Here is a 23,958-nt window from a genome sequence, read left to right on the forward strand (position 1 = left end):
TAATTATTTTTAAGAACATATAATAAAAGATAAAAATACTCTCCACATTTCCATATCAATATACATAACAATTTGTTTTTTATTTCCTTGATATAATTCTTCAGAAGAATCTTTGCTTTCTTTTCAAATTAATAGAAAAATAAAATAAAAAAAAAGATCTTACTAAGAACAAGCATATCGTTGTTTGCTTTTATCAAATTAGCTTTACCTTCCCTCATTAAAAAACTTAAATAAAACATATTTTCTATTGTTTGACAAAAACTTCCAGGATTTATAATAAATTCAAACAGTCCTATAGGCGAATGACATTTCAGAAGATTATCAATCTTTATAACGTTCTTAGGGGTTGTATTATCTTGAGGTAACATTTCTTTTCCTTTTATCTAAAAATTAAAAAACAAAACAAAACAAAAATAAATACTTCATCAGGTTTCACAAGATCATCGTTATTTTTTTGAAATCTTTCTTGACGTATAATTCTGCGCTCTTTTCTTTCAACAGATAAAGATCCTAGCATAAAACTCATGGTTGGCGGTCTTTTACTACATAGTAATGCTAATTGTCCAATTCTTATCCAATTCAGTTCAGAGTTACCATCTGTATGACAATCCCTAGTACATCCCATAAATGAAAACAAACTCCCAATATATATATCCATATCAAATAATATATCTCCTAACTTTAGACGCTTTGCTCTCATACTTGCAAGACCAACTGTCTGAACAAGAAGTCGAGAATCCAACGTAGCTTCCTGAGGACGTTTGACTAATAAAAACATAAACATAAAAACACCAAATATACTATTAAATACCCTTTTGAAAAAGCATGTCAGCAGTCTTAATAGTTTTTACTAAACCATAATTCCCAGCTTTAATATAATCCAATTTGTTTTCTAAATACATTTAATAACTAAAACAATATTTAAAACAGTAAAAACAAATATAAACACACCATCAGTTGTTTTAATTAATTTTCTATACTCTTGACGTAAAACTAATCTAGAATCAATATCTTCAGAATAATAATCTTGATTCATTGATTTAGGAGAAAGGTGTTTTCTAGGTTGTAGAATCTCCCCTCCTAAAGATTCAAGAGTTTTTATTTTTGCATAACAACCTGATACCATTTTTTATATAAATTTTAAAAAATATCTTGTTTTATTCGCTCGATGCATTTAAAAAACATACTTTTTGAAAGTACTATCTACTAGCTAAAAAATAAACAAAAGAATTCTTTAAAATTTCAAACAACTTTAAACTTATCAAACAGATAAAAGCGTAATCTTTTCGATACAAGAAAATTCAATAAATTTTCAAGAAATAATAACAAAAGAATAGACAGATTATAAAGATCAAAAATTATTCACTTTTGATAATATTTATACCATCTATACCCTCTATACTACATATATATAGTCTATATTCATTAATCTGTGACGGCATTGTTGCAACCAGGTTCCTGAGAACCATTGGCGACCGCTAGATTTTGAGGTTTATCAACAGCAACCTTTACAATCAACGTCTTCCCATCAATCTCCTTGTCATTCATTTCTGCCACCGCCCTAGTCTGCATATCTTCATTTTCAAACGTGACAAAACCAAAACCACGCCCTTTCCGTTGTTCTCCTCTTGCTGCTAGCTTTTGAATCATATAACGAGGTATTGGGCGAAGAGCAACATGAGCACTTAAAGGATTATATGCTGAAAACCATTCTATAAGCTACAAAAATTAATATGCAACTTAAAAAATAGAAAAATAAACATGTTCAATCCTGGTATCATATGAAAGCCCCGCAACAAAAACTGTTGTTTTACTATCAACACCATTAGCAGGAGGGCCCTTTGGACCACGTTTAAATCCAGGTCGAGTAAAACGTGACCGATTATGCTTGTTATCACTCTCAGCACCACCTGTTCCAGAAGAATTAACCTGATCCGCCTGCTTTTGTGTACCAGAAGCACCCCCATCAGAATTAACACCTATACAAAGATCTTCTAAATGTTTTTTAATAAAAAAATTAATATACCTGTTACAGAATTTGCTTTCTTAGACTTTAAATCAGTAGTCTCTTTAGAACCCTGAGTCTCATTATTTTTCTTTAAAGGCTTTTTAAACAACAATATAAGATATTTCTTAAAAACAAAAAACAGATTACCTTTGATCCAGACCGCATGCCTTTATGCCGCCGGGTCGATATTTTTGGTTGAGGATTCGCGTAAGTAACAATAAGCATTCTATTTAAAAATTCTTTCCGGTCATATAAGCTAATAGCTTTTTGAGCATCCTCTTTTGAAGTGAAAGTCACAAAAGCAATTCCCTGAGGGCGAAGCCCACCAGTTTTGTATAAACGACGCATAGGAATATTAACACAAGTACTGGGAATAGTTATAAAAGAGCAATTCAGTCCACGTGCCCTAAAACACTTACATATTACCAATATCTTTAAATAAGTCCCGAATAAGAGCTTCATCGGCCTTATAACTAAGATTCCCAATAAAGATCTTATTAGTAGCATCCAAAGCCCCAGATGAACAAAAAGTCGAAACTAATGTAGTATTATCATCGACTTTATGTTCATTTATATTGTTAGTGGATTCTTGAGAGTTTTCTTGAAGTGACATTTTATCCTTTAATTATCAAAAAAAATTCTAAATAACAAACATAAAAGACTCACTTAATACTAATGACCTTTCTTAAAGTTATAATCCTCAAAAAAACAATTTAGGGCCTGATCTTGTCTGAATTCCTCTTTTTCCTTTTTTCTAGTAATAAAAAGGTTTCAGGAGAAAAACGAATAGAAATTACGATGGGAACGAAAAAAAGTAATTAAAAAATGATAAATAAAAAAAATTATAAATCATATTCTCTATCATATATACTTAAAAAAAGGTATTTTCTAGCTTCAAAATAGAAAATATAATTTTTACTAAAAACTATATTTACTAAAAACTATAAAAAACAAATAATAAAGTAATAAATAAAAATGCATAAGTCCTAAGCATTTGAAAACATAAACATTCTATTAATACATACAAATATAACATGATTCAAAAACAAAAGACCTACTACATACATATACTAAGCCTGTTTACAAAACATAATTACCTCAAATACGTTGTAACATAAAATCCATAAATTTATGCAAGAATTAACAAGATTCAATAAAAATAGCAATGGAAACTTAACATAATAAATGTTACTAATAACTTATAATTTAAACAATATAATATTTCTGCAATACTTCCATCAAACAAAAAATCCTACCAAAAAAACAGTTATTTAAATAATACTTCTATTCACATAGAACCATTAAAAATATTATAAATACCAAAAAGATAATTCAATACTAAATAAAATCATCTAAATATGTAAAAAGTCTCAACAATATCTAATAATTCAATAACACGTCCCAAAATGATCCAATGACTATTTTATCAGTCGAAAAATAAATTAAAAATGTATTTTACCATTACGAAAGAACCAGTACCACTTGTAAGACCCCTAAGAACACTAAAACCACTTAGAATCAAAAAATACTATTCTAGAATCTTACGTTGTATATTCCAACATATATCTAAGCGATACTAGTGCAATAAGAACGTGCTGTCCAGTAGGATTTCCCTCCATAGAAACCAATTTTCCTTGACGCAAACCCATAAGATCCTTTACTACATTCCCTATATCCTTTTCATGAGGAAGAGTAATTATTACATGCATTATTGGTTCAATAACAGAAATAGAATGTTTTGGAAAAACTGAGACCAAATAAGCAACAGCAAAACGTACAGCAGATCCTAAAATGGATGCTGTAATAACAGTTCCATAGGCATCAACAGACTCTAAAATTACTTTGGCGCCAGTTACAGGAAATCCTTCAATAGGACCAGACAGTAAACCTGCAGAAATACCGGCAATACATGCATTTTTAACCTTCTTGGAACCCAAATATGAATACGAAGCTATAACTGAATCACATATAATAATTTCATTATCTGCATTGTCTTGAATTTTTTTCTGACTATTTATAGGCTCTAAACGAACCTTTACATCCAAAAATAATTCACGTCCTTGAATGCTAGTTTTGTATATTTTTTGGACCACTGATCCGGCTAAAACCTTTTCCCAACGGCGAAGCCGAACATTACCTACTTGAAAATCTATACAAAAATGATTACGCAAACGATCACATGCTGCTTGAATATGCAACTCGCCAATCCCACTTAACAATACTTGACCATCATTATCATCAACTCGCAAACTCGGATCTTCATCCAAAAGCCATATAAGAGCCCGTGATAAAGAGTACATTGTTGAAATACCAACAGGCTCAAGAGATACTGTAAGGACAGGAGCAGGTAATCCTAAACCTAAAAAATACCCTATATCCAATTTACTGCTCGTTAAAGCATCTAATGTACCATGATTTTTCAAATTTGTGGTATGATTAATTATTGAATCAGTCTTAACATTCATATCATCTAGAAATATATCTCCAGTACGCACTTCACCATCACACGCCATTATACCCCAATTCCCTTCCTCAATTTTATCAATTGGTGGACCAGTATTAATTTTATTAACACCATCAGTCGATTGAGAAAAAACAGAAAAATTTGAAGATAAAACAGTAGTTCCGCCAAAACCCTCAAACAACGGTCCAACACGTATACGATTACCTCGCGTAACACGTAACCATTGACCTTTCCTAAAACAGCCTAAATACTTATTAACATATACTACTTAAAACACTAAAAATTAAACTAATTCTATAAAACAAAACCATCCGAATACAAAAGATTCAAAATAATTCACTAAAAAACAAATAACCCTTACCTTGACGTACAGAAACATAAACGTACTTGATTTCTCGCTCAATATTAACCTTAAAAACAATAGCAAAAACATTGGTACTCCCTCGACAGATATCAACCAAAGATAAAATTGGTATTGGCAAAACATTTGTCTCTGCATGAAAGGTATCTCGAAATTGAGTCTGTTTTTGAAAACAAGACTTTGAGATATCTTCAGTAGTAGATACAGTCTTTTTTAATACGGAATCATTTTCCTATACATTATAAGACTTTATAATATATAATTAGTCTCAGGTTACAGAAAGAATATTTAAATCAAGAGAACTAGCATTATTTATGCAAACAGAATTAGAAACAGAACCAATAGAAAGATCACCAGAAACGCATAATCTCAAGATATCTTGACGTTCTCTAATTGACGGCAAATAGGCTACCATTGCATCTAACAGTGGCTGAATACCAATATTCTTAAGTGCAGAACCATAAAAAACAGGGACCAGATAATTTGACAGAGTTGCTCGACGAACTGCTTGTTGTAAAGAATTCGAATCAAGTTGTAATGGATCGCAACCAGAAACAAGAAATGCATCAATTAAATTTTCATCAACATCAGCCAATGTTTCTATTAATAAAGTACGTGCAGAAGCCACTTGACTCATAAAGTCTTGATCAGAAATAATGGCTAATGGCTCTCGTGTAAACATAGTACCATCTCCAGACGACCAAGAAAGAGATTCCATACGTACAATATCAACAATTCCACAAAAAGAATCATTCCTCCCTGATTTATTATCAAAAATAGGCACTTGCATCGGAACTGGTCGAGCACCCAGCTGATGCTGAAGCTGTACAAGAACTCGTGTAAAATCAGCACCCAGCCGATCCATTTTGTTAATAAAAATAAGCTTAGGAAGTTTCCAAACAGAAGTCCGTTGCCATACATGAACAGTCTGAGCCTCTACACCAGCAACTGCATCCAGTAAAACAACCGCTCCATCCATAACAGAAAGTACCCGTTCTACTTCGAACACAAAATCCGCATGACCAGGAGTATCAATAAGATTAATACGATGACCATTCCATAAAAACCATATTGCACCTGATTTAATTGTAATTCCTCTTTGTCTTTCCATAGGAAGACAATCCATAACCGTTGACCCCTTATCCACCGCTATCACTGAATTAAAAAAAGACCACTAGAACAGTTTTACATACAACCAAGATGACGCGTACACCCACTATAAAAAAGCATTCTTTCTACCACTGTTGTCTTCCCCTAAATTGCCTCAATCTCAACAAATAGGCCCAACAAGAAAATTACTGCATCTACATGAGCCAAAATACCAACGTTACGAATAGAAGATGAAGAAGAATACATATATACGCTTAATATTTCCCGATATTTACATAACTGCCATTGCATACGTCTCCAAATATTTGAGCCAATAGTTACCAAGAAAAAAGTCATTTCAAGTAATTTCTAAACTTTAGCAAAACTTAACACAAAAATAAAGAAACTTAAAAAATAATATTAAATATAAAAAATGACTCCAAAAAGAAAAATATTTGATAGTAAAATAAATAACAAAATAATCCCAATAAGCACAGGGTGTCTGATGTATATCGTTGAGAAAATCGAAGACAAGTCAACGTCAAAAAAAGTTTATGGTCTAAAAACCGCAAAATATAAAACCTTTTGTTAGTTTCCCATCGTAATTTTTCTAAAAAATAAGAAATTTCTTGAAAGATAAAGATATTCTTTTTTGAAGCAATATTTCTAACACCACGACGGACAAAGACGAGTCAAGACAAAACGGCTCGGCTACTGTTGCCGAGTCAACAAAGTCTTATTTCTGTCCAATAATCAAAGCAATTGAGCGTTCTGGGAAAATTCCAATTATTCGGTTTAATGTTAATGTATAAAAATAACTAAATACACATTAAACTTATGGAATATAGACGAATATCCAAGGCTTTCGCGCCCCACAGTTTATTGATGTGCGACGAACGTATGATGAATTTGTTAAACTTGGGAAACACCTTTCAGTCTCAAATCCAGAATGTCTTGTTCCCCCAGTTCCTCCTAATACCACATCAGCAGGACTAGCATTAGAAGAAGAAGCAAAACATCTCCATATTCGCATGCAAAAGTGGCTAGATATAATCAGTGAAAATCCTATTCTCATTCATGATGAGGAACTTGTTTATTTTATAGAAAGTCATTTTGGGGTTTGATTATAATATTTTCACTAGGTCTATTATAATTTTTTAACATATAGTATTCACCCGTTGTACAAAAAGATAAACCCGCGTCAGGATTAAAAAGAAAAGCAATAAAGATGCAAGGTCCTCCTCCAGACGATACTCCAGAGCTCTCTAGTCTAAGACCTATTGTTAAAAAATTCCATCAGCAAACAAGCGAATCATCTGCAAAACTTGAAAAAGTAATTAAAGCTCTTCGAAGTAACTTTTCAAGTCATATATTTACATAAATCATAACATTTTGTAGACATAAGTGTTTCTGAAGATGAATTGGGCCTTAAGTTTGCAGCGATAGCCGATATGGAACATCATTCTGGAATGGCCAATGCTTTCCGAAAACTTGGAAAAACTATCCAAACTATCAGTCATTCGTATTTAACTCAAGCAAATACAAAGGCAGTACTTCTCATAGATACTTTTTCATATATTTCCTTAGACGCATATGCTGTAAAAGTATAGTATCTATCATTGTTCATATTAATTTTTAATCACATAAGGAAACTTTAACAAATCGCCAAATTCTCATCAAAGAATTATTATCTGCGCAGGCATCCTCTCGTTCGAAACTATCTATTATTACACGCTTAAAATCATCAGCCTCAATAAAATCAGAAAAAGTTGACGAAGTTTTAGCATCTCTTGAAGAAACTCGTTCATACGAGCAAAATCTTAATATAAAGCTTACTCGCGTTACTACGAATCTGCTCCAAGAAGGACGCCAATGGATTAAAAGATCATCAGATAGCATTAAATCAGCTTTAAAAGAATATACAAAACATCAAATCGAATACGAAAGACGATTGTTAACTATCTTAGAGTCAGCAAGGCCAGACATAAGAAATATAGATCATACAGGTGGTCTTTCGAGATTAGGAAGAGAATTTACACGAACAAAAAACAAAAATGATATTAATTCGAGTCAAACTGCTCAAGGCGATGCATGGTCCGGTATTCAAAGACAAAAGAATCATATAAATAAAGAATCAGATTTTGAATTTCTCAAAAGAAATGAAGATGTTTTGGACGCACGTAGCGCTTTTGCAATTCTTGGTACAAAAATTAATTAAATTTATATTTCTTTATAAAATCATAAATTGTATAAATATACTAGAAATACTGCACAATATTTATAATATCAGAATATATACCGTCTTACACATTATATTCTTAGCCTTCATTTCAGAATTACCATATTTATATAAAATTCATACATTTAAAAGCTATAAACTAGAAATGTTTATAAATATAAATCGTTTTCGCGCCATTTCCTCATACAAATTTTCAAGCACTATATACAGTGCTCATATAAAGGGTTTAAACACAAGCCAATAATTTTTTATAAAAAAACAATTACAGCCTTAAATACCATCCTTAATCGCGTACATTTTGTATGAAATAATACAATCAATCAATTTTTAAATTTTTGAATAAATGCCAACACTAATAAACAGTATTTCATTATTATTACATAAAGACATTGCTAAAGCGACAATGCCTCTTTTCATTCAATTAATATTCTAAACCCTTTGCAGCCAAATGAAAACTCCCCATATATTCAAAGTATAAACAAAATATCCATGCATAGTTTTCTAATACTCTAACACCAATACAAAATTCTATGACCATGTTTCTTGCATATATCGACCCCCTTTCTCCATTGCCAAAAGACATGCCTTAGATTGCTCAAAAGTAAAATTCCCTTCTTTCATCAAAATATTAAGAAATGCTTGTTTAACGACCTCCGGCATAAAACGGGAGTTTCTAAATACAAAATCAGCTATTATCCCCACCTTTTTCCAAAAAATACCCTGACAAATACAAAATACCCTGTTTATTATATAAATAGTCATATACAATCTTCGAATGCTCTTCCATAATGTGCTGAACATATTTTTTCTCGTCCTATAGATTACTTTTTGCCGCTTCATCAAATACAAATACCTGGTCTCTTGAAAACGCTGTCAACAAAATCAGATTCCCGCTACTGCAATACCCCATCCATTCATCTCTAAACAAGAAATCCTTGTCCTTCGATCGACACCCAAAAAACAATACATTATCTTTACAACATCAATACTGCAAATACCGATAGATAAAACCCCAACCTTTACTTCCTTCAAAAATACGCTCCTGGATCAAGGAGCGTAGCGGTGAAACACCCGTCCCCGGCCCCACCAGGACAATCGGAACCATCGGCGACCCCGTCTTTCTTAACACACCTGGTAAAACATCTATCCCTATTTCCATGCCTAGGCCTCAGCATACCCTTCCACCACTGCATAGACACAACATACCCTCCGAAAGAACAGATACCCATCTTGTGCAGACCCCATATCTAAATCCCCTCAAAACCGTCTTGTATTTAACAATTGCTACACACAGGTCGATCCGCCCCGGATTCACCTAGTTCACCTAAAATATACAACGCCTGTCCACACATTTGCCTGCCTACCCTCCAACTGCTTGCAATCGAAAATTTTCGCCCACGCATCACCGGAAACACATCAAATATATAGTCCAGAGGAACATTTACCGGCCAAAAGTCCTGAATCACCTCCAGAATCGTCCTCCTTGGCCATCCTGCATAGCTGTACATATCCTCCTGCCCCTCCTGCGTGCAGAAGTGCCGCATCTTCTCTGCAAACGCCCGATTCTCCGTGAAGTGCGCTAAAAACTCGAAAAACGTCCGCCGCGGCACTGACATAAAGTCCAGCACTTCCGTGAAAAGGTGCCGTAACGTCGTCCTCCCCTCTCCCCCTTCTCCCCACACTCCCCACTCCCCCTGCCGCTCCCTGCTGATTATGCTGAGCGGCGCGTCCGCTATCCCCGCCCACCCCATACACTCCAGTAGCACACTCACTTCCCTTTCCGGGTTCTTTGGGTACAGCACCACCCGATCCCCCGGGCGGTACTCGACCGCCCCGTCGACGCCCAGCACCACGTGCCGCACCTCCTGCCAGTGCTCCTCTGCTGTAATGCGCGCGTTTCTCAACACCCTGGCCCTAACCCTCCCCCTAACCCTTATCGGCACCTCGACGCCTGGCCCGCCTGCGGCCACCGATACGGCCACCGAGAACGACGCTGGCAGGAGCTCGTCCTCCGAGAGCCTCTCCAGCCCGGGTGGCAGCGGATGCGCTGCCTCGAGTGCTGCCCAGAGCCCCTCCGACCACCGTTCGAGTGCCGCCCAGACCCTGCTCGGTCAGCGCCGCGCAGCCGCTCTGCGCTCTATGACCCTACCCCTCTGCGCTCTGCTCGTCCGCCTCTCCGCGGGCACAGAGTGCACGTGCACCGAGTTGCGCCAGCCGCCGCTCCAGCTTCTTCGCCGACCAGTTGTACCTGCGCACGTGAGCCAGCACGCATACATGCCCAGCCGCACCTCGGATACTGTGTACTCCCAATGCCAAAAACGCCGAACCGCATTGCGGTCAGCAGGTTCGCAGACAAATCTGCGCGCAGAAGGAACCGCCATAACGTGCGCATGTTCTCCGGCATTTCGCCGTCGCCCGCCGTCGAGCACACAAAGACCACCGTCTGCATCTCCAGCAGCTCTACGCTGTCAGCATTGCCGGCGCGCTCCTGCTCACCATCAGGCGCGACCGCCTCGCCCGCGCAGACGCGCGTCTCGAAGCGCCGCCTCCGCGCGCAGCGCGCGAGGCTCTCTGCCGCGTCCTCCGCCGTCCCCGCCTCGCTCCCAAAGACCACCCACAGCCGTCGCGCCATACTCCGCCCGCCACGTGCACGCGGTCACGCGCACATAGGCAGCACGCGCCAGACACGCCGCGTCACGTGGCGCCACACGACGCATGCTGCTTATGTGCGCGTGACGCGCGGCAACAAAAAATGCCCCCACTGCGAGTCGAACGCAGGACCTTCTCATCCCCACGTACGAGTGAGACGTTATAGCCACTAAACTATAAGGGCCGACAGGCGGCTGCGCCGCATGCACTATATGTGCACGCCGGGTGCACTCCTACAGTGTGCACAGTGGTGCGATAAGGCACGAGTGAGGCGGCGCGGATGCGGCGGAACAATGCGCGGATCACAGTGCAACAGGCGACAGAGACGCCGTCGGGCGCGTCAGGCGTCCCGCGGGCGCTGGAAAGCAGGATACGGCGCGCAGGGGCAGAGCTAATACGGCAGGCGGGCGCCGCTCTCGGGCTGTAAGGGCTGCCAGGGGGGGCCAGGCTAAGGACGCAGGCACATCACATGCACGGGAACGGCACAGGTGCTGCTGCAGCGATTCTACTATGTGGAGTCCGTGAGGGAGTTCTCAGTGGCCGAGACCGCGATGGGGGCGGTCTTCCTTGCCTCGAAAATCACAGAGCGGCCGGCAAAGATCGCGGACATCGTGGGCGTGTTTAGGAGGCTGAGAGGGCTAAGGGGGCTGAGAGAGGGAGAGGAGGGAGAGCGATGGGGTGAAAAGGTAGGGCAGGAGAGTGGGCAGGAGAGGGCTGACGGAGCAGGGGCAATACAGAGAGAGAGAAAGGGTTCTCGTGGCAGAGATAAGGCTGCTGTCATCGCTAGGGTTTGACACGTACGTGGAACTGCCGTATGGGCAGGCAATGCAGTATCTGCAGATACTGGGGCAGGCGGGGGAGAAGGGCGTTGCACAGAGGACATGGTCGTATATCAACGATGCAATGTGCACGACGATCCCGTGTATCGAGCCGGCAGCATGCATTGCAGTGGGGTGCATCTATATGGCGGCAAACGAGGCAGGGATCAGGCTGCCGGAGGAGTGGTGGGAAGTTTTCGATGTGGAGGAAGAGGACATGGTGTATGTGGCGGCGAGTCTCAAGTCGTTCTATATAGAAGAGAGGGAAAGGAAGGAGGAGGAGCGGGAGAGGCGGACGCCGGTTGAGGTGGAGGAGGTGGAGGGGTATTTGGAGGGGTTAGAAGGGGGTGTAGGGGGCGTCTAGGCAGGGTAGGGAAGCACGGGGCGCTGAGTCTGTCTGGGGCGCTGCCGGGAAAGGCAATGCCGGGGCAGTGCCTTGGCAACAGAGGACGGAGACTGAGTGGGGCTGAGTGGGGGGATGGGGGGAGGGGGGGACTGAGCGAGGGCAGGGCAAAGGCAGGGCAAAGGCAAAGTGTAGTGAGCAGGTCTAGAAGCCTGTAGTGTGTTCGGGCAGAGATCTGTTTGATGGGAGGAGTTGGGCTTTGTTCAAGTGCATGCACGAGTATTTTTAAATTTCGGCGATTCGCCGCATGGTAGGGCACTTAAGGAGCGGTTTGCACGCCCGCTTCGATGTGTTTTGAAAATTTTCTTCGATGGATAAGCTGGAGTCTGCTAGGGGCGGGAATGCTTGCCAAGACAAGTGGTGCCTTATGGGCGGGTCAGTACCTGTTTCTGGAGGATTCAGGAGGAAATAGCCTTGTGTTTTGTTAACTTTGGGGACTAAGAGTCCGAATAGCATGTAGTCATGTAGTCTGCAGAATTTTGTTATATTTTCTAGGAAAACTCTTAAATTGTTTTGCAAAACAGAGACAAGTCTTCAGTGAAGCTGGCACACAGAACTCAGTCCTCATGTTGCTCTAGAAAGGACTCGGGGCATGTTTTATCGGCTTTGGACATCGGTGGATGCATAGTTTTGTTTCCAAAGTGTTTTTAGCCACAATACTATTATTTTGATTACCGGGACTACCGGGGTTGCCGGGAAAAGTCCGGCCATTAGCAGATTGGAGATCGAAGATCATAAATGTATCACTAAAAGGCGCTCATGAATTATTTGAGCCTCGGGTGTAATAACCCATAATGAAAAGTACCAAGACACGTTTTGCAAAAAAGAATACAAGATATCGGGAAATGGAGACTTATAAGCTCTGGTATTTTTGGGCAATTTTCGTTTTTTAAAGTGTTTCTAATTAAAATCTATCGTTCGCAACCTTGAAAAAAACGGGATTTGAAAAACACAGTCAATTAGTTTGAGTTATTGGAGTAAATGCAGTATATCTTTAATTTTTAAGCCAAATTAATTTTAAAATATTTATTAAACATGTTAGAAACTTGTCAAAAAGTAATATTTATTAAATATAACAAAAAAAGTAAAACAACTTATTATAATAATTTGCAAATATACCCTTATTTAGAAGATATTTATATGCATGTGTGTATATATATTCATCTGTTTTAAAATAACTCATTATATGTAAAAATATTGCAGAAACAATTTAAATACAAACCAATGAAATATGGTATTCAGAAATAACAAATTTTATAAAATACTAAAATCTATAAAAAATAAATTTAAATATCATTGGAACAATCCACAAATTCGTATAAATTTAAAAAATAAAACATATTCAGGTAGATAAATACGTAACAAAATATTCTAAAATAATTTTACAAAAAAAAACAATTAAATAACACTTTTTAAACAGTAAACATTCAAAATTTAAAATCAAAATATATTTCTAAATGTGTAAGAAAAAACTAAATATCAAAAAACGTAAAACATCGATAAATCACCAATTTTAAGAATTCAAAATCTGTTAAACAAAAAAAAATGGTTTAACCAAAGATTCAAAAAATCATATGATTAAAGTATTTAATCCATTCTTTTCATTTTGTTTTTCAACGATTCAATCCAATTTTTTTCCAAGGTATACTCAAAAAGAAAAAAGTAGCTAAAATAAAAAAATAGCAGATACTTCAACAATCTCACTCGAAATGTTATATACAAAAAAAATAATCATCATTTGTCCGTTGTTTCAGACATCTTTGATCAAAAACTTTACAAACCACCTACAATTAAAGAAACCATGGTTAGTTTAATCTAAAAATATAAGCCTCAAATGCTAAAGATACATCCTAGGTTATTTACAAATCTCCAAACATGAAAACTTCTCCAAAAAAACTTACAAAAATTGCTAAACAAATTGCTGGTAAAAAACTAGAAGATGCCATTCTACAGATGGATTTTAGTAAAAAAAAAGCAGCAAGAAGCGTAGCAGAATTTCTTAGAAACGCACGTGTAAAAGCTGTCAATAACAAGCTAGACAAAAATACATTATTCGTTGATCAAGCATTAGTTGGGAAAGGCATATATATTAAACAACCATGGTTTAGAGGAAAAGGAAGAATGTCAATACGAAGAAGACCACGAGCACATATAAAAATGATTATCAGGGATATCACTATATTAGAACAACGAAAAAAAGAAACACAAATTCGACAAAAACGCAAAGCAGTATGGGTACAAATTCCAAACAAACCAATCTATAATAAAGCTATTGGATTTACATGTTAATAAAGTATATTTATGTAATCATTAAGTGACTATACCTATTTGGAACTATTTTTTTAAAACCTTAGAACAAAAACCTTTACTAAATGAATTCAACTGCATAAAATTCTTTTCAAATCCATCTATTCCTCCCTATAACTAAATTTAATATATACTTTGTAAAATTCTAATTTTACATAATAAGGATCTTGTACAATCTTACTTTCATGTTCCAGACCATAATCCCCAAATAATTGTACTATATATTAATTTAATAAAGACAAAAAATAAAAATATACCTTTTGCATGGCTATTTTTGGGACGCTTATCATTAACATCTTCCAAATTTGAGAGATCCATCACAAGGATATAATCAAATATAAAAAAATCATCATTACATAACTGTCTAGCTTGATGATTAAAAGTTATTCCATGTTTCTTTAGTACAGAAAGTGTTCTATAATCTGGTTTTGAACCAATATGATATGCTATAAAAGATCAGAAAATTCATATAAAGAGCTTATATATATAACCTGAAGTACCACAACTATCAATGATACCAAATTTATCATGTAACTTATTTTTTAAAACATAATCACTGAAAACACCTAATAAAAATAAATTTTTAAAACATAAAAAGCTTTTTGAACCTTGGGCCATTGGGCTACGACATATATTTCCAAGACACGTGAAGAGCACATTTATTTTACTATGATTATTATTCATTCGTAAAAAAAATGAGCAGTATGTATGAAAAAAATATAAAAATATTTTTCCAAAATATATTAAAAAATATAAAAAATTGACAAAAATATCAAAAATGTCTACTACTAAAACAATCCTTCTACTTCACAAGTTTCAGGATCAATATCTATATCATAATATGCAGGCCGCGTTGGAAGTCCTGGAATTGTCATAATTTCAGCAACTAATAGGGTTATAAAACCCGCACCAGCATTTAACCGGGCATCTCTTATAGGAATAGAAAAGCCCGTGGGTGCACCTTTTAGTTTTGGATCATGTGAAAATGAATATTGAGTTTTAGCAATACAAATAGGAAGATTTCCAAATCCCTAATGCTTAAATAAAAATTAAATACAGGGAAATGACTTACCAGTTCTGTATACCGAGCAATCTTTTTACTTGCTAATTCGCTTAGTTCAATACCATCTGCACCATATATTTCTTTGGCAATTATTTCAATCTTTTCTATAATAGAGGCCTTTAAATCATATAAAAACTTGAAATTTTTAGAAACTTTTTCACATGCATATTGAACAGAATTCGCAAGTTCTATTGAACCAAAACCTCCCAATGCCCAATGATTAGAAGTAACAGCATCGACTGCACCAGCCTTTATAGCTTCTTCCCGGACAATATCAATTTCTGCATCAGTATCCATACTACTTAATTATTTATATCCATTTAAAATAAAATACACTTACCTGAATCTATTAATAGCAACTACAACGGGTATACCGTATTTTTTAATATTTTGAATATGTTTTATCATATTAGAGCATCCTTTTCTAACTAATTCGAGATTTTCAGTAAGGTAAACATTATCATAAGACTTTCCAGAAGCAATCTAAGTAATTCGTTAAATACTAGAAAAAAAAATTAAAAAGCATACTTCAGGACCACCACCATGAAGTTTTAATGCTTTAACAGTAGCTACTAAAACAACAGCATCAGGAGATAAACCAGATACTCTAGTTTTTATATCAAAGAACTTTTCTAGTCCAGCATCTGCTCCGAAACCAGCTTCAGTTACTACATATCCAGCATCTTTTTCACGTGTTTCATCATCTTCAATACCAGCAAGTTTCAAAGCGATTCTGTCAGCAAGAATGGAAGAATTTCCCTAAAACTATAAGCATAATTTAATATTTTAAACAAATAACTACATGAGCAATATTCGCAAAAGGGCCAGCATGAACAAAGACAGGAGTTCCTTCAATACTTTGCATTAAATTGGGCTTTAAAGCGTCTTTCATAAGAACAGCAAGAGCACCACTAACACCAATATCATCAACAGTAACAAAACTCCCAGAACGAGAACTAGCCACAATCATATTACCAAGCCTTTAAAAATTTTTAAAAAAAAAAAACTAAAAAGTTTAAATTATACCTTTCTCTTAAATCTTTCATATCATTCGCAAGTGCCAAGACAGCCATGCATTCACTTGCAACAGAAATATCAAACCCAGAAATTCTTTCAAGTCCCTTTTCTGTAGAGCTTTGCCCAATAGTAATTTTGCGTAAAAATCTATCATTTACATCAAGTACACGTTGCCACGTAATAGTATTCGGGTCAATGTCTAATCTAGAAAACTTTTCAATTTCTTCAAAGCTTAAATCATTAGGATCAGTCTTATTTATTCCCAATTTTTCCAATCGTTTTTTCATTATTGTTGAAAACTTTTTGCCTTTTTTAGTAGACACAAGTCTGGAATAAAGAGCTTCAGTCTTCTGAGTTGATTCATGAAAAATACGAGTATCAATAGCAGCGGCTACCAAAAATATTAAAAAAAATACATAATCTAAAAAAAATACCCAATAAATTATTGGAAGCTGTAACAGCATGAATATCTCCAGTTAAATGAAGATTAAGTTCATCCATTGGAATAACTTGAGAATAACCGCCCCCTGATGCACCACCCTTAATGCCTTGGACATATTAAACCTTAATAGATTTAAATTATTATATACCAAAAGTAGGCCCTTGAGATGGTTGACGGATACAGGCAAAAGCTAATTTACCACAATGGGCTCCCAGCGCTTGGACGAGACCCATCACGGTAGTAGTCTTCCCTTCACCTAAAATTCATTACCATTTTTATTAATAAGAATAAAAAAATTACCAAAAGGTGTAGGAGTAATACCGGTTACACAAACATAATATCCATCTTTTCGATGACTTAAACGTTTTAAAATACTTAAATCAACTTTAGCTTTATAATTTCCATAAAGTTCAAGCTCATTATCAAAAATACCAACTTCTTTTGCCAATACTTGAATATTTTTAGGAGTTTGATTCTTAGAAATAATAAAATCACTAGGAACAGGATCAAGAGGTTTAAGCGAAAGAGGAGAAAACTGTCTAAAACGCGTAGAAGATTCGATACGCTTGGCAGATTCCAAAACATTTTGAAGAAGCATACAAACAGTAAGAGGACCGACTCCTCCAGGAACAGGTGTTATATAAGATGCAATCTCTGAGGCTGATTCATAATGTACATCACCAACAAGACGACGCCCTGATTTCTTTGAAGAATCTTCCTTGTAATTAATACCAACATCAATTACGACAGCTCCTGGCTTAATCCAGTCTCCACGAACAAGTTCAGGACGCCCAATAGCAACAACAAGAATGTCTGCCTGCCTAGTAATTTCTTTAATGTCCCGTGATTTTGAATGACAAAGAGTAACAGTAGCATTAGCATTACGAAGAAGATAACTCATAGGATTCCCAACGATATTACTACGTCCAAGAACAACAGCATTTTTACCTTCAAGCTGAATATCAACTGAACGAAGAATAGTCATAACACCTTTTGGAGTACAAGGAATAAAAAGAGGATTACCATCACGTTTAGAAAGCTCACCAATATTTAATAAACTAAGTCCATCTACATCCTTTAAAGGAGATACTGCGCCAGTAACAGCTGATTCTGATAAATGTGGAGGTATGGGAAGTTGAACAATAATTCCATGGACACTATAATCATTATTAAAGTCTGAAATTCTTTGTAAAAGATCATTTTGTTGAATCGATTCAGGAAGCATTATATGTTTAACACAAATATTTACCTAGATACAATATTAATTGATATACAAACATAAAAAGTATATAACCTCTTTTGCAAACTTTCTTTTCATAGAAATATATGTATTCGATTCTTCCTTTGTACCCACTTGGATGATCACTAATGTAGGTTGAAACTTTGAACATTTTTCTTGTTTTTTAACAATTTCATTGCGGATTTCACAATAAATTTGCCTTCATCAATAAAAATAACCTTCAATAAACAGGAAAAAATTACCGAGCAATAGCAGTACCATCAATTCTTTTTGCAAATCCCTTTTCAAGATTATTAACAAAAGAAAACATTCGTTTGTTTTGAAGAGAACGCGGGAAAATTAATGAAAAATTAACTGTATTATTAAAAAATAACCTTAAAGACAGAATTTTAAATATTGCAAATAAGTTCTTTTAATACAAAAATTTAAGTTTTTGTGTAACGATCTCTCCCAACTCAGTATTTACACTCAAGAAAATACACAAAAAAAAGATATAGTTTAATAAGAACATATAATTCAAGTATCATATATAATTCTTATATAGATAAATATATAAATTAATAGTATAAAAAAATCTACGATTATTCTACCATTTTCTAAAAAATTTATAAGAAAAAAACAAAACTAATTCTAAAAAATTGTAATGATAACACTTAAAATACTAAGAATCCATACAAGGAAAAATCTATGTGTTTTTTTTCAGCCAAAAATAAGCATATTATTTTCAAAAACAAATATAACCATTTATAAGACAGGTAATTGTAAAAAAGAATATATACTAATACTATTGGCATCAGAACGATGTATAAACCAAAAAATGAATATATTTTTTTGTCTTTTTTTTCCTATTTACCACTACTAACTAAAGTAGAACGAAATTTTGTATCAAAAAGTTACACAAAAAAAGACACTCTTCCTTCAAAACCGGTAGAAGGAAGAATCCCTACAATTTTAGAACAAGCAACAGGAATTGAAAAATTTGAACTTTTAAAGAAAATAGCAGGAGAGGAGGCATTTGATCTTGAGCCTCTTGATGCAAGCCGTATGGGAACACTTAAAGACCCCATTATTGTTAAAAGCTTCGAAAAAACACGCTTAATAGGATGTACAGGATTCCCTGCAGATTCCCATAATGTACTTTGGTTTGAATTATCTAAGGACCGACAAAATTCACGATGTCCAGAATGCGGTAATGTCTATAAATTAGATTTTATTGGTGTAGAAAATACAAGTAACCATCATTAAATATGCTTGTTTTAAAAATATATTACAATAATCAAAATTAAACTATCTATGTTCAATTTTATTTTTTTATATACCTATAATTTTTCATATCATTGCTTAATAATATTAAACAGAATAATGTTCAAATAAAAAAGACACTTAATTACTTCTTAGGCCCAGTTAGAGTCTGCCCAATACCAGTTCCACGCAATTTAATACCTAAAACCTTTACTAAATTAATATCGTAACAAATAAATACAAAAACTCTACTTTCTCAAGTTTAGATAGAATAGCTTGATTAGGAATAGCCTTTCCAGTCTCATATTCATTTATGACGCTTACTTTTTCATTAATTTTTTGTGCAAGCTCAGACTGTTTAATATTTTTTTCTTGTCGAACTTTTGAAATAATCATTCCAATATCACGTCCAGTAGTTTTTAAAGGAATAATATCATTCTCGCGATCTATCTTAGCCATCTTTTGTCCTTCAGTCGTTTTATGTGCCTAATTTTTGTATGAATACACATAACTAATTTTTTTTAAAAAAACCTTATTAGATCCAGCAGAAAATCTCTTTTCAACACCTACTACAGCACCTGTCCTTCTGGCTTCATTAACTCCTGCGTGTGCTCTTGTTATTGTAGTTCTTGAGTGTACACCTCTACCAATTTTTGTAACAGAATCCCAATCTGTTTCATTCATTTTTTCAAAATTTTTGATACTTCAAATAAAAATATTGCTCCCAACCTTACAATTCTTCAATTATACTATTATTATTCCATTCATTAACCAAAACATCAAACACTTTTATCAGTTAATAGTAAGAAAAGATAAGCAAAATAAATCAAAACCGTTAATCTTAAAATGTATAAAATAACATAAAATTTATATTATAAATAAAAATAAATCTAATTAAAAATATATGATAAATGAAAATATTACCTCTAAAATAAAATAAATCATATAGATTAATTTATTAAAACTTTTCATAAATAATACCTACTTAAAGGAAAAATAATATTTAAATTAAAAGCTTTAATCCCTTTTTTGTAATATTATATTCTGTAGGTAAAAATTAATATAATAATTATTATTTTTAATAAAACAAAGTTAATCTATATAAAGAATAATACTGATCAATTATTTTAAAGTAAATATGGATAATAATTAATAAATAATAACAGTCTTAATTAGTAATCCTAACAATATTACCTTTTATTAATTCAAAAACTATATTATACATATTTTGAGGTATATAAAAATTTTTAGTCATTGTTATTTTAATTATTAATGACAATATTATTGTAGTTAAAATAATAACTACAAAGAATATTTTAAATATCACAACAAAGTAACATTATAAACTATTCTATGAACTATACCAAAAATGATATAGTTTTAAATTATTTTAAATTTAATAAAATTCCTAATATCTCATTTATATAAAAATAATAAAGATTGTATCCAAAATAATATTTTTTCTTTTAAACAAATATATTATTCCATTTATCATTTTATTAAAAATACACATTATATTGTAACATTTAAAAATATTAAATAAAAAATTTCAACTTAAAATTATAATTAAATTATATATTTAATTATCAAAAGTTATAATCAATATATATTTTCTAAAATAATAATAAAATATAATAAAACATAATATTAATAGATAATATATTCGTATATTTTTCAAAATAAGATAAAATCTTATTAAAAATTTATAAAAATTAAAAATTATATACAGATATATTTTCATAAATTTCATATCATAAAGACAACATTTAACAATTAATTTACTATAATAATAAATCAATTGATAACAAATAATATCATAAAAATACAAAAAAAAAACTTATAAATATTTTATCATTAGTAAATATTATCTATTAACTCTAAATTATCTCAAAACAAGTTTTATTTTTTAAAAAAACTATGATAAATAATTTATTATATCTATAATCTTTCGCATTAAACAAAATAATAGAATTACTAAAAAAATATTTAATTTTAAACCAAAAAAAAATTCTTTCAAATAAAACACAATTTAACAATTTAAAATAAAAAATATTTTTTCAAAAAATTAAATAAAATAAATAAATAATAAATAAATAAACAAATATATTATTTTATTATTTTATAAAAACATTTTTGAAATACGTTAGAAATCTTAAATTACTTTTTCATACTAAATTTTAATATATACACATGTTTTAAAAATATTGAACGTCTTTTTTAAAACATTCACAAATTCACATAGATCAAATAAAAATAATCACAAATCTGAAACAAAAACATTCTTTTTATTAGATTCAATAATTTAATTAACAATTCTTAAAAACAATAAGCTAAAATTCCACAACATATATTTCATTGTTAATAAATAACATATTTTTAAAAAAAATAATATATTAAATTCTTTTGATATATGAAAACAAAAGACTATATATACTAATTTGCAAATTCATAATTTGTTTTCCCTAAAATTAATATTATAAATAAACTATATAATTTATATTTTTATAAACACCATTAATTAAAATTATAAGTTAATTTTTAATTTTTTTTTACTATTCAATATTTAAAACTGTTTATTTTATATACTCTATTTATTCCATAATGATTATAAGTATGCATATTATTTTTAAATTAATACATTTTTATCCTTAAATAATAAAAATTATTTATCCATATTTTAAATAATTATGAACTTTGCTATATAAAAACATTAAACGGATAAAAAATCCTTTATCTTATTTCATTATATTCTACATAAAAAGCAAGTTTCCAAACTATTTATAAATTGCTTAAAAAACGATTCTTAAAACATTTAAAAAAAATAATCATAAACTCCCGAAAACATATACTTTTTATAAGAATCATGTTAAAATAATACATAACATTATAAAAACAAAAAGAAACATATCTCAATATCGATATCATATATAATATAAATAACCATTCATTTTTTATTAACTACGAAACTGTTCAAAAAAATAAAAAGACAACTTCTACATAATACAAATCTTTCATAAAATCTAAAAAGTAATTTTATCGTTAATCTTTTCAAAATTCATTACTAGACAATTAAAACATGAAAATACAGAAAAAATGCATAAAACAATTGTTTAATATAAACTTGTAGTTCTAAAACGTTATCTCTTTAAATAAAAAAAAGAACATAATTTCTATGAGGATATCTCAAGAACGAAATTCTGCAAGCGAAGACTTGCACCAAATAGAAATAAAAGATCAACGCAATGATAATGAGACAGAAAACAGAACAGAAACATGTATAGAATACGAACCATATTATTTTTTCACAAAAAAATCTCTAAATAGATCTAAATTAAAAAAAGAAAATAAATATTTTAAAGACGAACAAAATAGTAAAAACACAGTAATTGATATACTATATGAAAACCAAAGAGGGTATATAAATATACCGTTAATTGTCACTTTTTCTTAAGATGTCTAGAGGATCTTTTTGTGGAACTATGATGTTCTCATCAAACTCATTGTTATTTTTTGACCCATCTCCATGGACAGATAAAAATTTCCGGTATTAATACTATTCGTAATTCTTTAAAATAGAATAACATTTTTTTAGTAGTTCTCTTGTTAATACATCAACTGCAACATGCCCTGGTCCTTCTTGGAGATGGGTAATTTTATATTTATCTTTTTATTAACTTAAACTATTTAGACATGGGATAAATGGAAAATCGATATGGATGGAAATGTAGATGCAGAAGGATGGTCATACTCATTTTCTTTTTGGTCAAAAAAATGGTATGGGACATGTATTTGGTTCCATAGTTTCGTAAGAAGACGAAAATGGATAAGAGAACGACAATGGGTAGCATTTTGCATTTTTTTACGCATAATTAACTTATCAGAAATGCACTGACGATCCAGATATTATAGATAATGATAACTATTTTACAGTTAATTCTTCATATAAATTCGCCAGATCACCTACAAGTACATCAAGTCTAAATGAAAGCATAATTTCCACATCAAAAAATCTTAAAACAGAAACAGACATTCAAGACTTGCTTAAAAAATTAAAAGAGTATCGGATTGACAGAGAACGACTTAATGTTTTAGAGAATTTTATTTTATCAAATAACCAAAATATTATTTTACTAAATGATTCAGTATGTATTTCATTTAATAAAAGTGTCTCTAAGATTTAGATAAAAGATATACTTGACTGCTTTATTTTTCAAGAATCTCGGCGACAATTTCTTACTTTTCTAATTAAAATAATTAAAAATATCCAAACACAAAACCAAAGCATTTCAAACGATCTTCAAAAGACCATAAATTTTATAAAAAAAGAAAAATATAAATATGATTTTTGGGAAGATAAACAAGAAACTGAAAAGAGTGAAATTACAAGTTTTATTTGACACTAGATATTTATTATTATTACTTTATATTCTTACTATCCTTCATTTATTTGCCTAATATATATTTTACATATTTTTGATTTTCTATATTTATATAATTTTTTTAATTTATTTTTTTTTGAGATAGAAATCTTCAAAATATATCAAATATTAATAACTTTTAATACATTGTTTGAAATCAATATTTATAACTTTTAAAAAAACATACAATTCCATCAC

At 32.9% G+C, this 23,958-nt stretch overlaps 12 protein-coding genes and 1 non-coding gene across 13 annotated transcripts; 5 read left to right on the top strand and 8 right to left on the bottom strand.

The window, feature by feature from the left end:
* Nucleotides 1–9: 9 nt before the first annotated feature.
* T551_02576 (Smc5-Smc6 complex subunit NSE4) lies at nucleotides 10–1,126 on the bottom strand (the record flags this gene model as incomplete). The annotated part of the gene is made up of 5 exons (XM_018374839.1): nucleotides 10–119; nucleotides 164–383; nucleotides 422–765; nucleotides 812–892; nucleotides 952–1,126. 5 exons carry the CDS (start codon nucleotides 1,124–1,126, stop codon nucleotides 10–12), a joined length of 930 nt encoding a protein of 309 aa, XP_018229061.1.
* Nucleotides 1,127–1,425: 299 nt separating this feature from the next.
* T551_02577 (uncharacterized protein) lies at nucleotides 1,426–2,621 on the bottom strand (the record flags this gene model as incomplete). The annotated part of the gene is made up of 5 exons (XM_018374840.1): nucleotides 1,426–1,719; nucleotides 1,762–1,979; nucleotides 2,027–2,105; nucleotides 2,156–2,375; nucleotides 2,428–2,621. 5 exons carry the CDS (start codon nucleotides 2,619–2,621, stop codon nucleotides 1,426–1,428), a joined length of 1,005 nt encoding a protein of 334 aa, XP_018229062.1.
* A 928-nt stretch (nucleotides 2,622–3,549) lies between these two features.
* T551_02578 (translation elongation factor G) lies at nucleotides 3,550–6,189 on the bottom strand (the record flags this gene model as incomplete). The annotated part of the gene is made up of 5 exons (XM_018374841.1): nucleotides 3,550–4,715; nucleotides 4,834–5,065; nucleotides 5,111–5,982; nucleotides 6,027–6,087; nucleotides 6,133–6,189. The coding sequence occupies 5 exons, from the start codon at nucleotides 6,187–6,189 to the stop codon at nucleotides 3,550–3,552; spliced, it is 2,388 nt and encodes a 795-aa protein (XP_018229063.1).
* A 166-nt stretch (nucleotides 6,190–6,355) lies between these two features.
* T551_02579 (retromer subunit VPS17) lies at nucleotides 6,356–8,140 on the top strand (the record flags this gene model as incomplete). Its single annotated transcript, XM_018374842.1, has 6 exons — nucleotides 6,356–6,513; nucleotides 6,581–6,728; nucleotides 6,771–7,040; nucleotides 7,091–7,274; nucleotides 7,321–7,526; nucleotides 7,571–8,140. The coding sequence occupies 6 exons, from the start codon at nucleotides 6,356–6,358 to the stop codon at nucleotides 8,138–8,140; spliced, it is 1,536 nt and encodes a 511-aa protein (XP_018229064.1).
* Nucleotides 8,141–8,649: 509 nt separating this feature from the next.
* T551_02580 (uncharacterized protein) lies at nucleotides 8,650–10,493 on the bottom strand (the record flags this gene model as incomplete). The annotated part of the gene is made up of 7 exons (XM_018374843.1): nucleotides 8,650–8,834; nucleotides 8,881–8,975; nucleotides 9,015–9,133; nucleotides 9,179–9,322; nucleotides 9,368–9,476; nucleotides 9,526–10,264; nucleotides 10,306–10,493. 7 exons carry the CDS (start codon nucleotides 10,491–10,493, stop codon nucleotides 8,690–8,692), a joined length of 1,539 nt encoding a protein of 512 aa, XP_018229065.1. The 3' UTR covers nucleotides 8,650–8,689.
* A 421-nt stretch (nucleotides 10,494–10,914) lies between these two features.
* T551_05032 lies at nucleotides 10,915–10,994 on the bottom strand. Its single transcript has one exon. It is a non-coding gene; the product is annotated as a tRNA-Thr (tRNA).
* A 285-nt stretch (nucleotides 10,995–11,279) lies between these two features.
* Nucleotides 11,280–12,572, top strand: T551_02581 (uncharacterized protein; the record flags this gene model as incomplete). Its single annotated transcript, XM_018374844.1, has 8 exons — nucleotides 11,280–11,421; nucleotides 11,471–11,598; nucleotides 11,651–11,952; nucleotides 11,993–12,059; nucleotides 12,138–12,173; nucleotides 12,221–12,320; nucleotides 12,365–12,447; nucleotides 12,492–12,572. 8 exons carry the CDS (start codon nucleotides 11,280–11,282, stop codon nucleotides 12,570–12,572), a joined length of 939 nt encoding a protein of 312 aa, XP_018229066.1.
* Nucleotides 12,573–13,605: 1,033 nt separating this feature from the next.
* Nucleotides 13,606–14,320, top strand: T551_02582 (uncharacterized protein; the record flags this gene model as incomplete). The annotated part of the gene is made up of 3 exons (XM_018374845.1): nucleotides 13,606–13,673; nucleotides 13,718–13,835; nucleotides 13,886–14,320. 3 exons carry the CDS (start codon nucleotides 13,606–13,608, stop codon nucleotides 14,318–14,320), a joined length of 621 nt encoding a protein of 206 aa, XP_018229067.1.
* Nucleotides 14,321–14,365: 45 nt separating this feature from the next.
* T551_02583 (tyrosine protein phosphatase LTP1) lies at nucleotides 14,366–15,022 on the bottom strand (the record flags this gene model as incomplete). Its single annotated transcript, XM_018374846.1, has 5 exons — nucleotides 14,366–14,449; nucleotides 14,494–14,555; nucleotides 14,596–14,784; nucleotides 14,830–14,904; nucleotides 14,947–15,022. 5 exons carry the CDS (start codon nucleotides 15,020–15,022, stop codon nucleotides 14,366–14,368), a joined length of 486 nt encoding a protein of 161 aa, XP_018229068.1.
* Nucleotides 15,023–15,126: 104 nt separating this feature from the next.
* Nucleotides 15,127–18,410, bottom strand: T551_02584 (uncharacterized protein; the record flags this gene model as incomplete). The annotated part of the gene is made up of 11 exons (XM_018374847.1): nucleotides 15,127–15,369; nucleotides 15,411–15,699; nucleotides 15,742–15,884; nucleotides 15,930–16,160; nucleotides 16,204–16,381; nucleotides 16,428–16,809; nucleotides 16,853–16,966; nucleotides 17,009–17,116; nucleotides 17,161–18,109; nucleotides 18,155–18,299; nucleotides 18,343–18,410. The coding sequence occupies 11 exons, from the start codon at nucleotides 18,408–18,410 to the stop codon at nucleotides 15,127–15,129; spliced, it is 2,850 nt and encodes a 949-aa protein (XP_018229069.1).
* A 491-nt stretch (nucleotides 18,411–18,901) lies between these two features.
* On the top strand, nucleotides 18,902–19,345 carry T551_02585 (cytochrome c oxidase subunit IV; the record flags this gene model as incomplete). The annotated part of the gene is made up of 1 exon (XM_018374848.1): nucleotides 18,902–19,345. The coding sequence occupies one exon, from the start codon at nucleotides 18,902–18,904 to the stop codon at nucleotides 19,343–19,345; it is 444 nt and encodes a 147-aa protein (XP_018229070.1).
* A 142-nt stretch (nucleotides 19,346–19,487) lies between these two features.
* On the bottom strand, nucleotides 19,488–20,026 carry T551_02586 (multiprotein-bridging factor 1; the record flags this gene model as incomplete). Its single annotated transcript, XM_018374849.1, has 3 exons — nucleotides 19,488–19,550; nucleotides 19,595–19,828; nucleotides 19,874–20,026. 3 exons carry the CDS (start codon nucleotides 20,024–20,026, stop codon nucleotides 19,488–19,490), a joined length of 450 nt encoding a protein of 149 aa, XP_018229071.1.
* A 2,488-nt stretch (nucleotides 20,027–22,514) lies between these two features.
* T551_02587 (uncharacterized protein) lies at nucleotides 22,515–23,739 on the top strand (the record flags this gene model as incomplete). Its single annotated transcript, XM_018374850.1, has 6 exons — nucleotides 22,515–22,756; nucleotides 22,803–22,886; nucleotides 22,935–22,989; nucleotides 23,031–23,183; nucleotides 23,224–23,484; nucleotides 23,524–23,739. The coding sequence occupies 6 exons, from the start codon at nucleotides 22,515–22,517 to the stop codon at nucleotides 23,737–23,739; spliced, it is 1,011 nt and encodes a 336-aa protein (XP_018229072.1).
* Nucleotides 23,740–23,958: the final 219 nt, after the last annotated feature.

The sequence above is a fragment of the Pneumocystis jirovecii genome (genome assembly GCF_001477535.1).
Source record: "Pneumocystis jirovecii RU7 chromosome Unknown supercont1.11, whole genome shotgun sequence".
Classification (NCBI taxonomy): Eukaryota; Fungi; Ascomycota; class Pneumocystomycetes; order Pneumocystales; family Pneumocystaceae; genus Pneumocystis; species Pneumocystis jirovecii.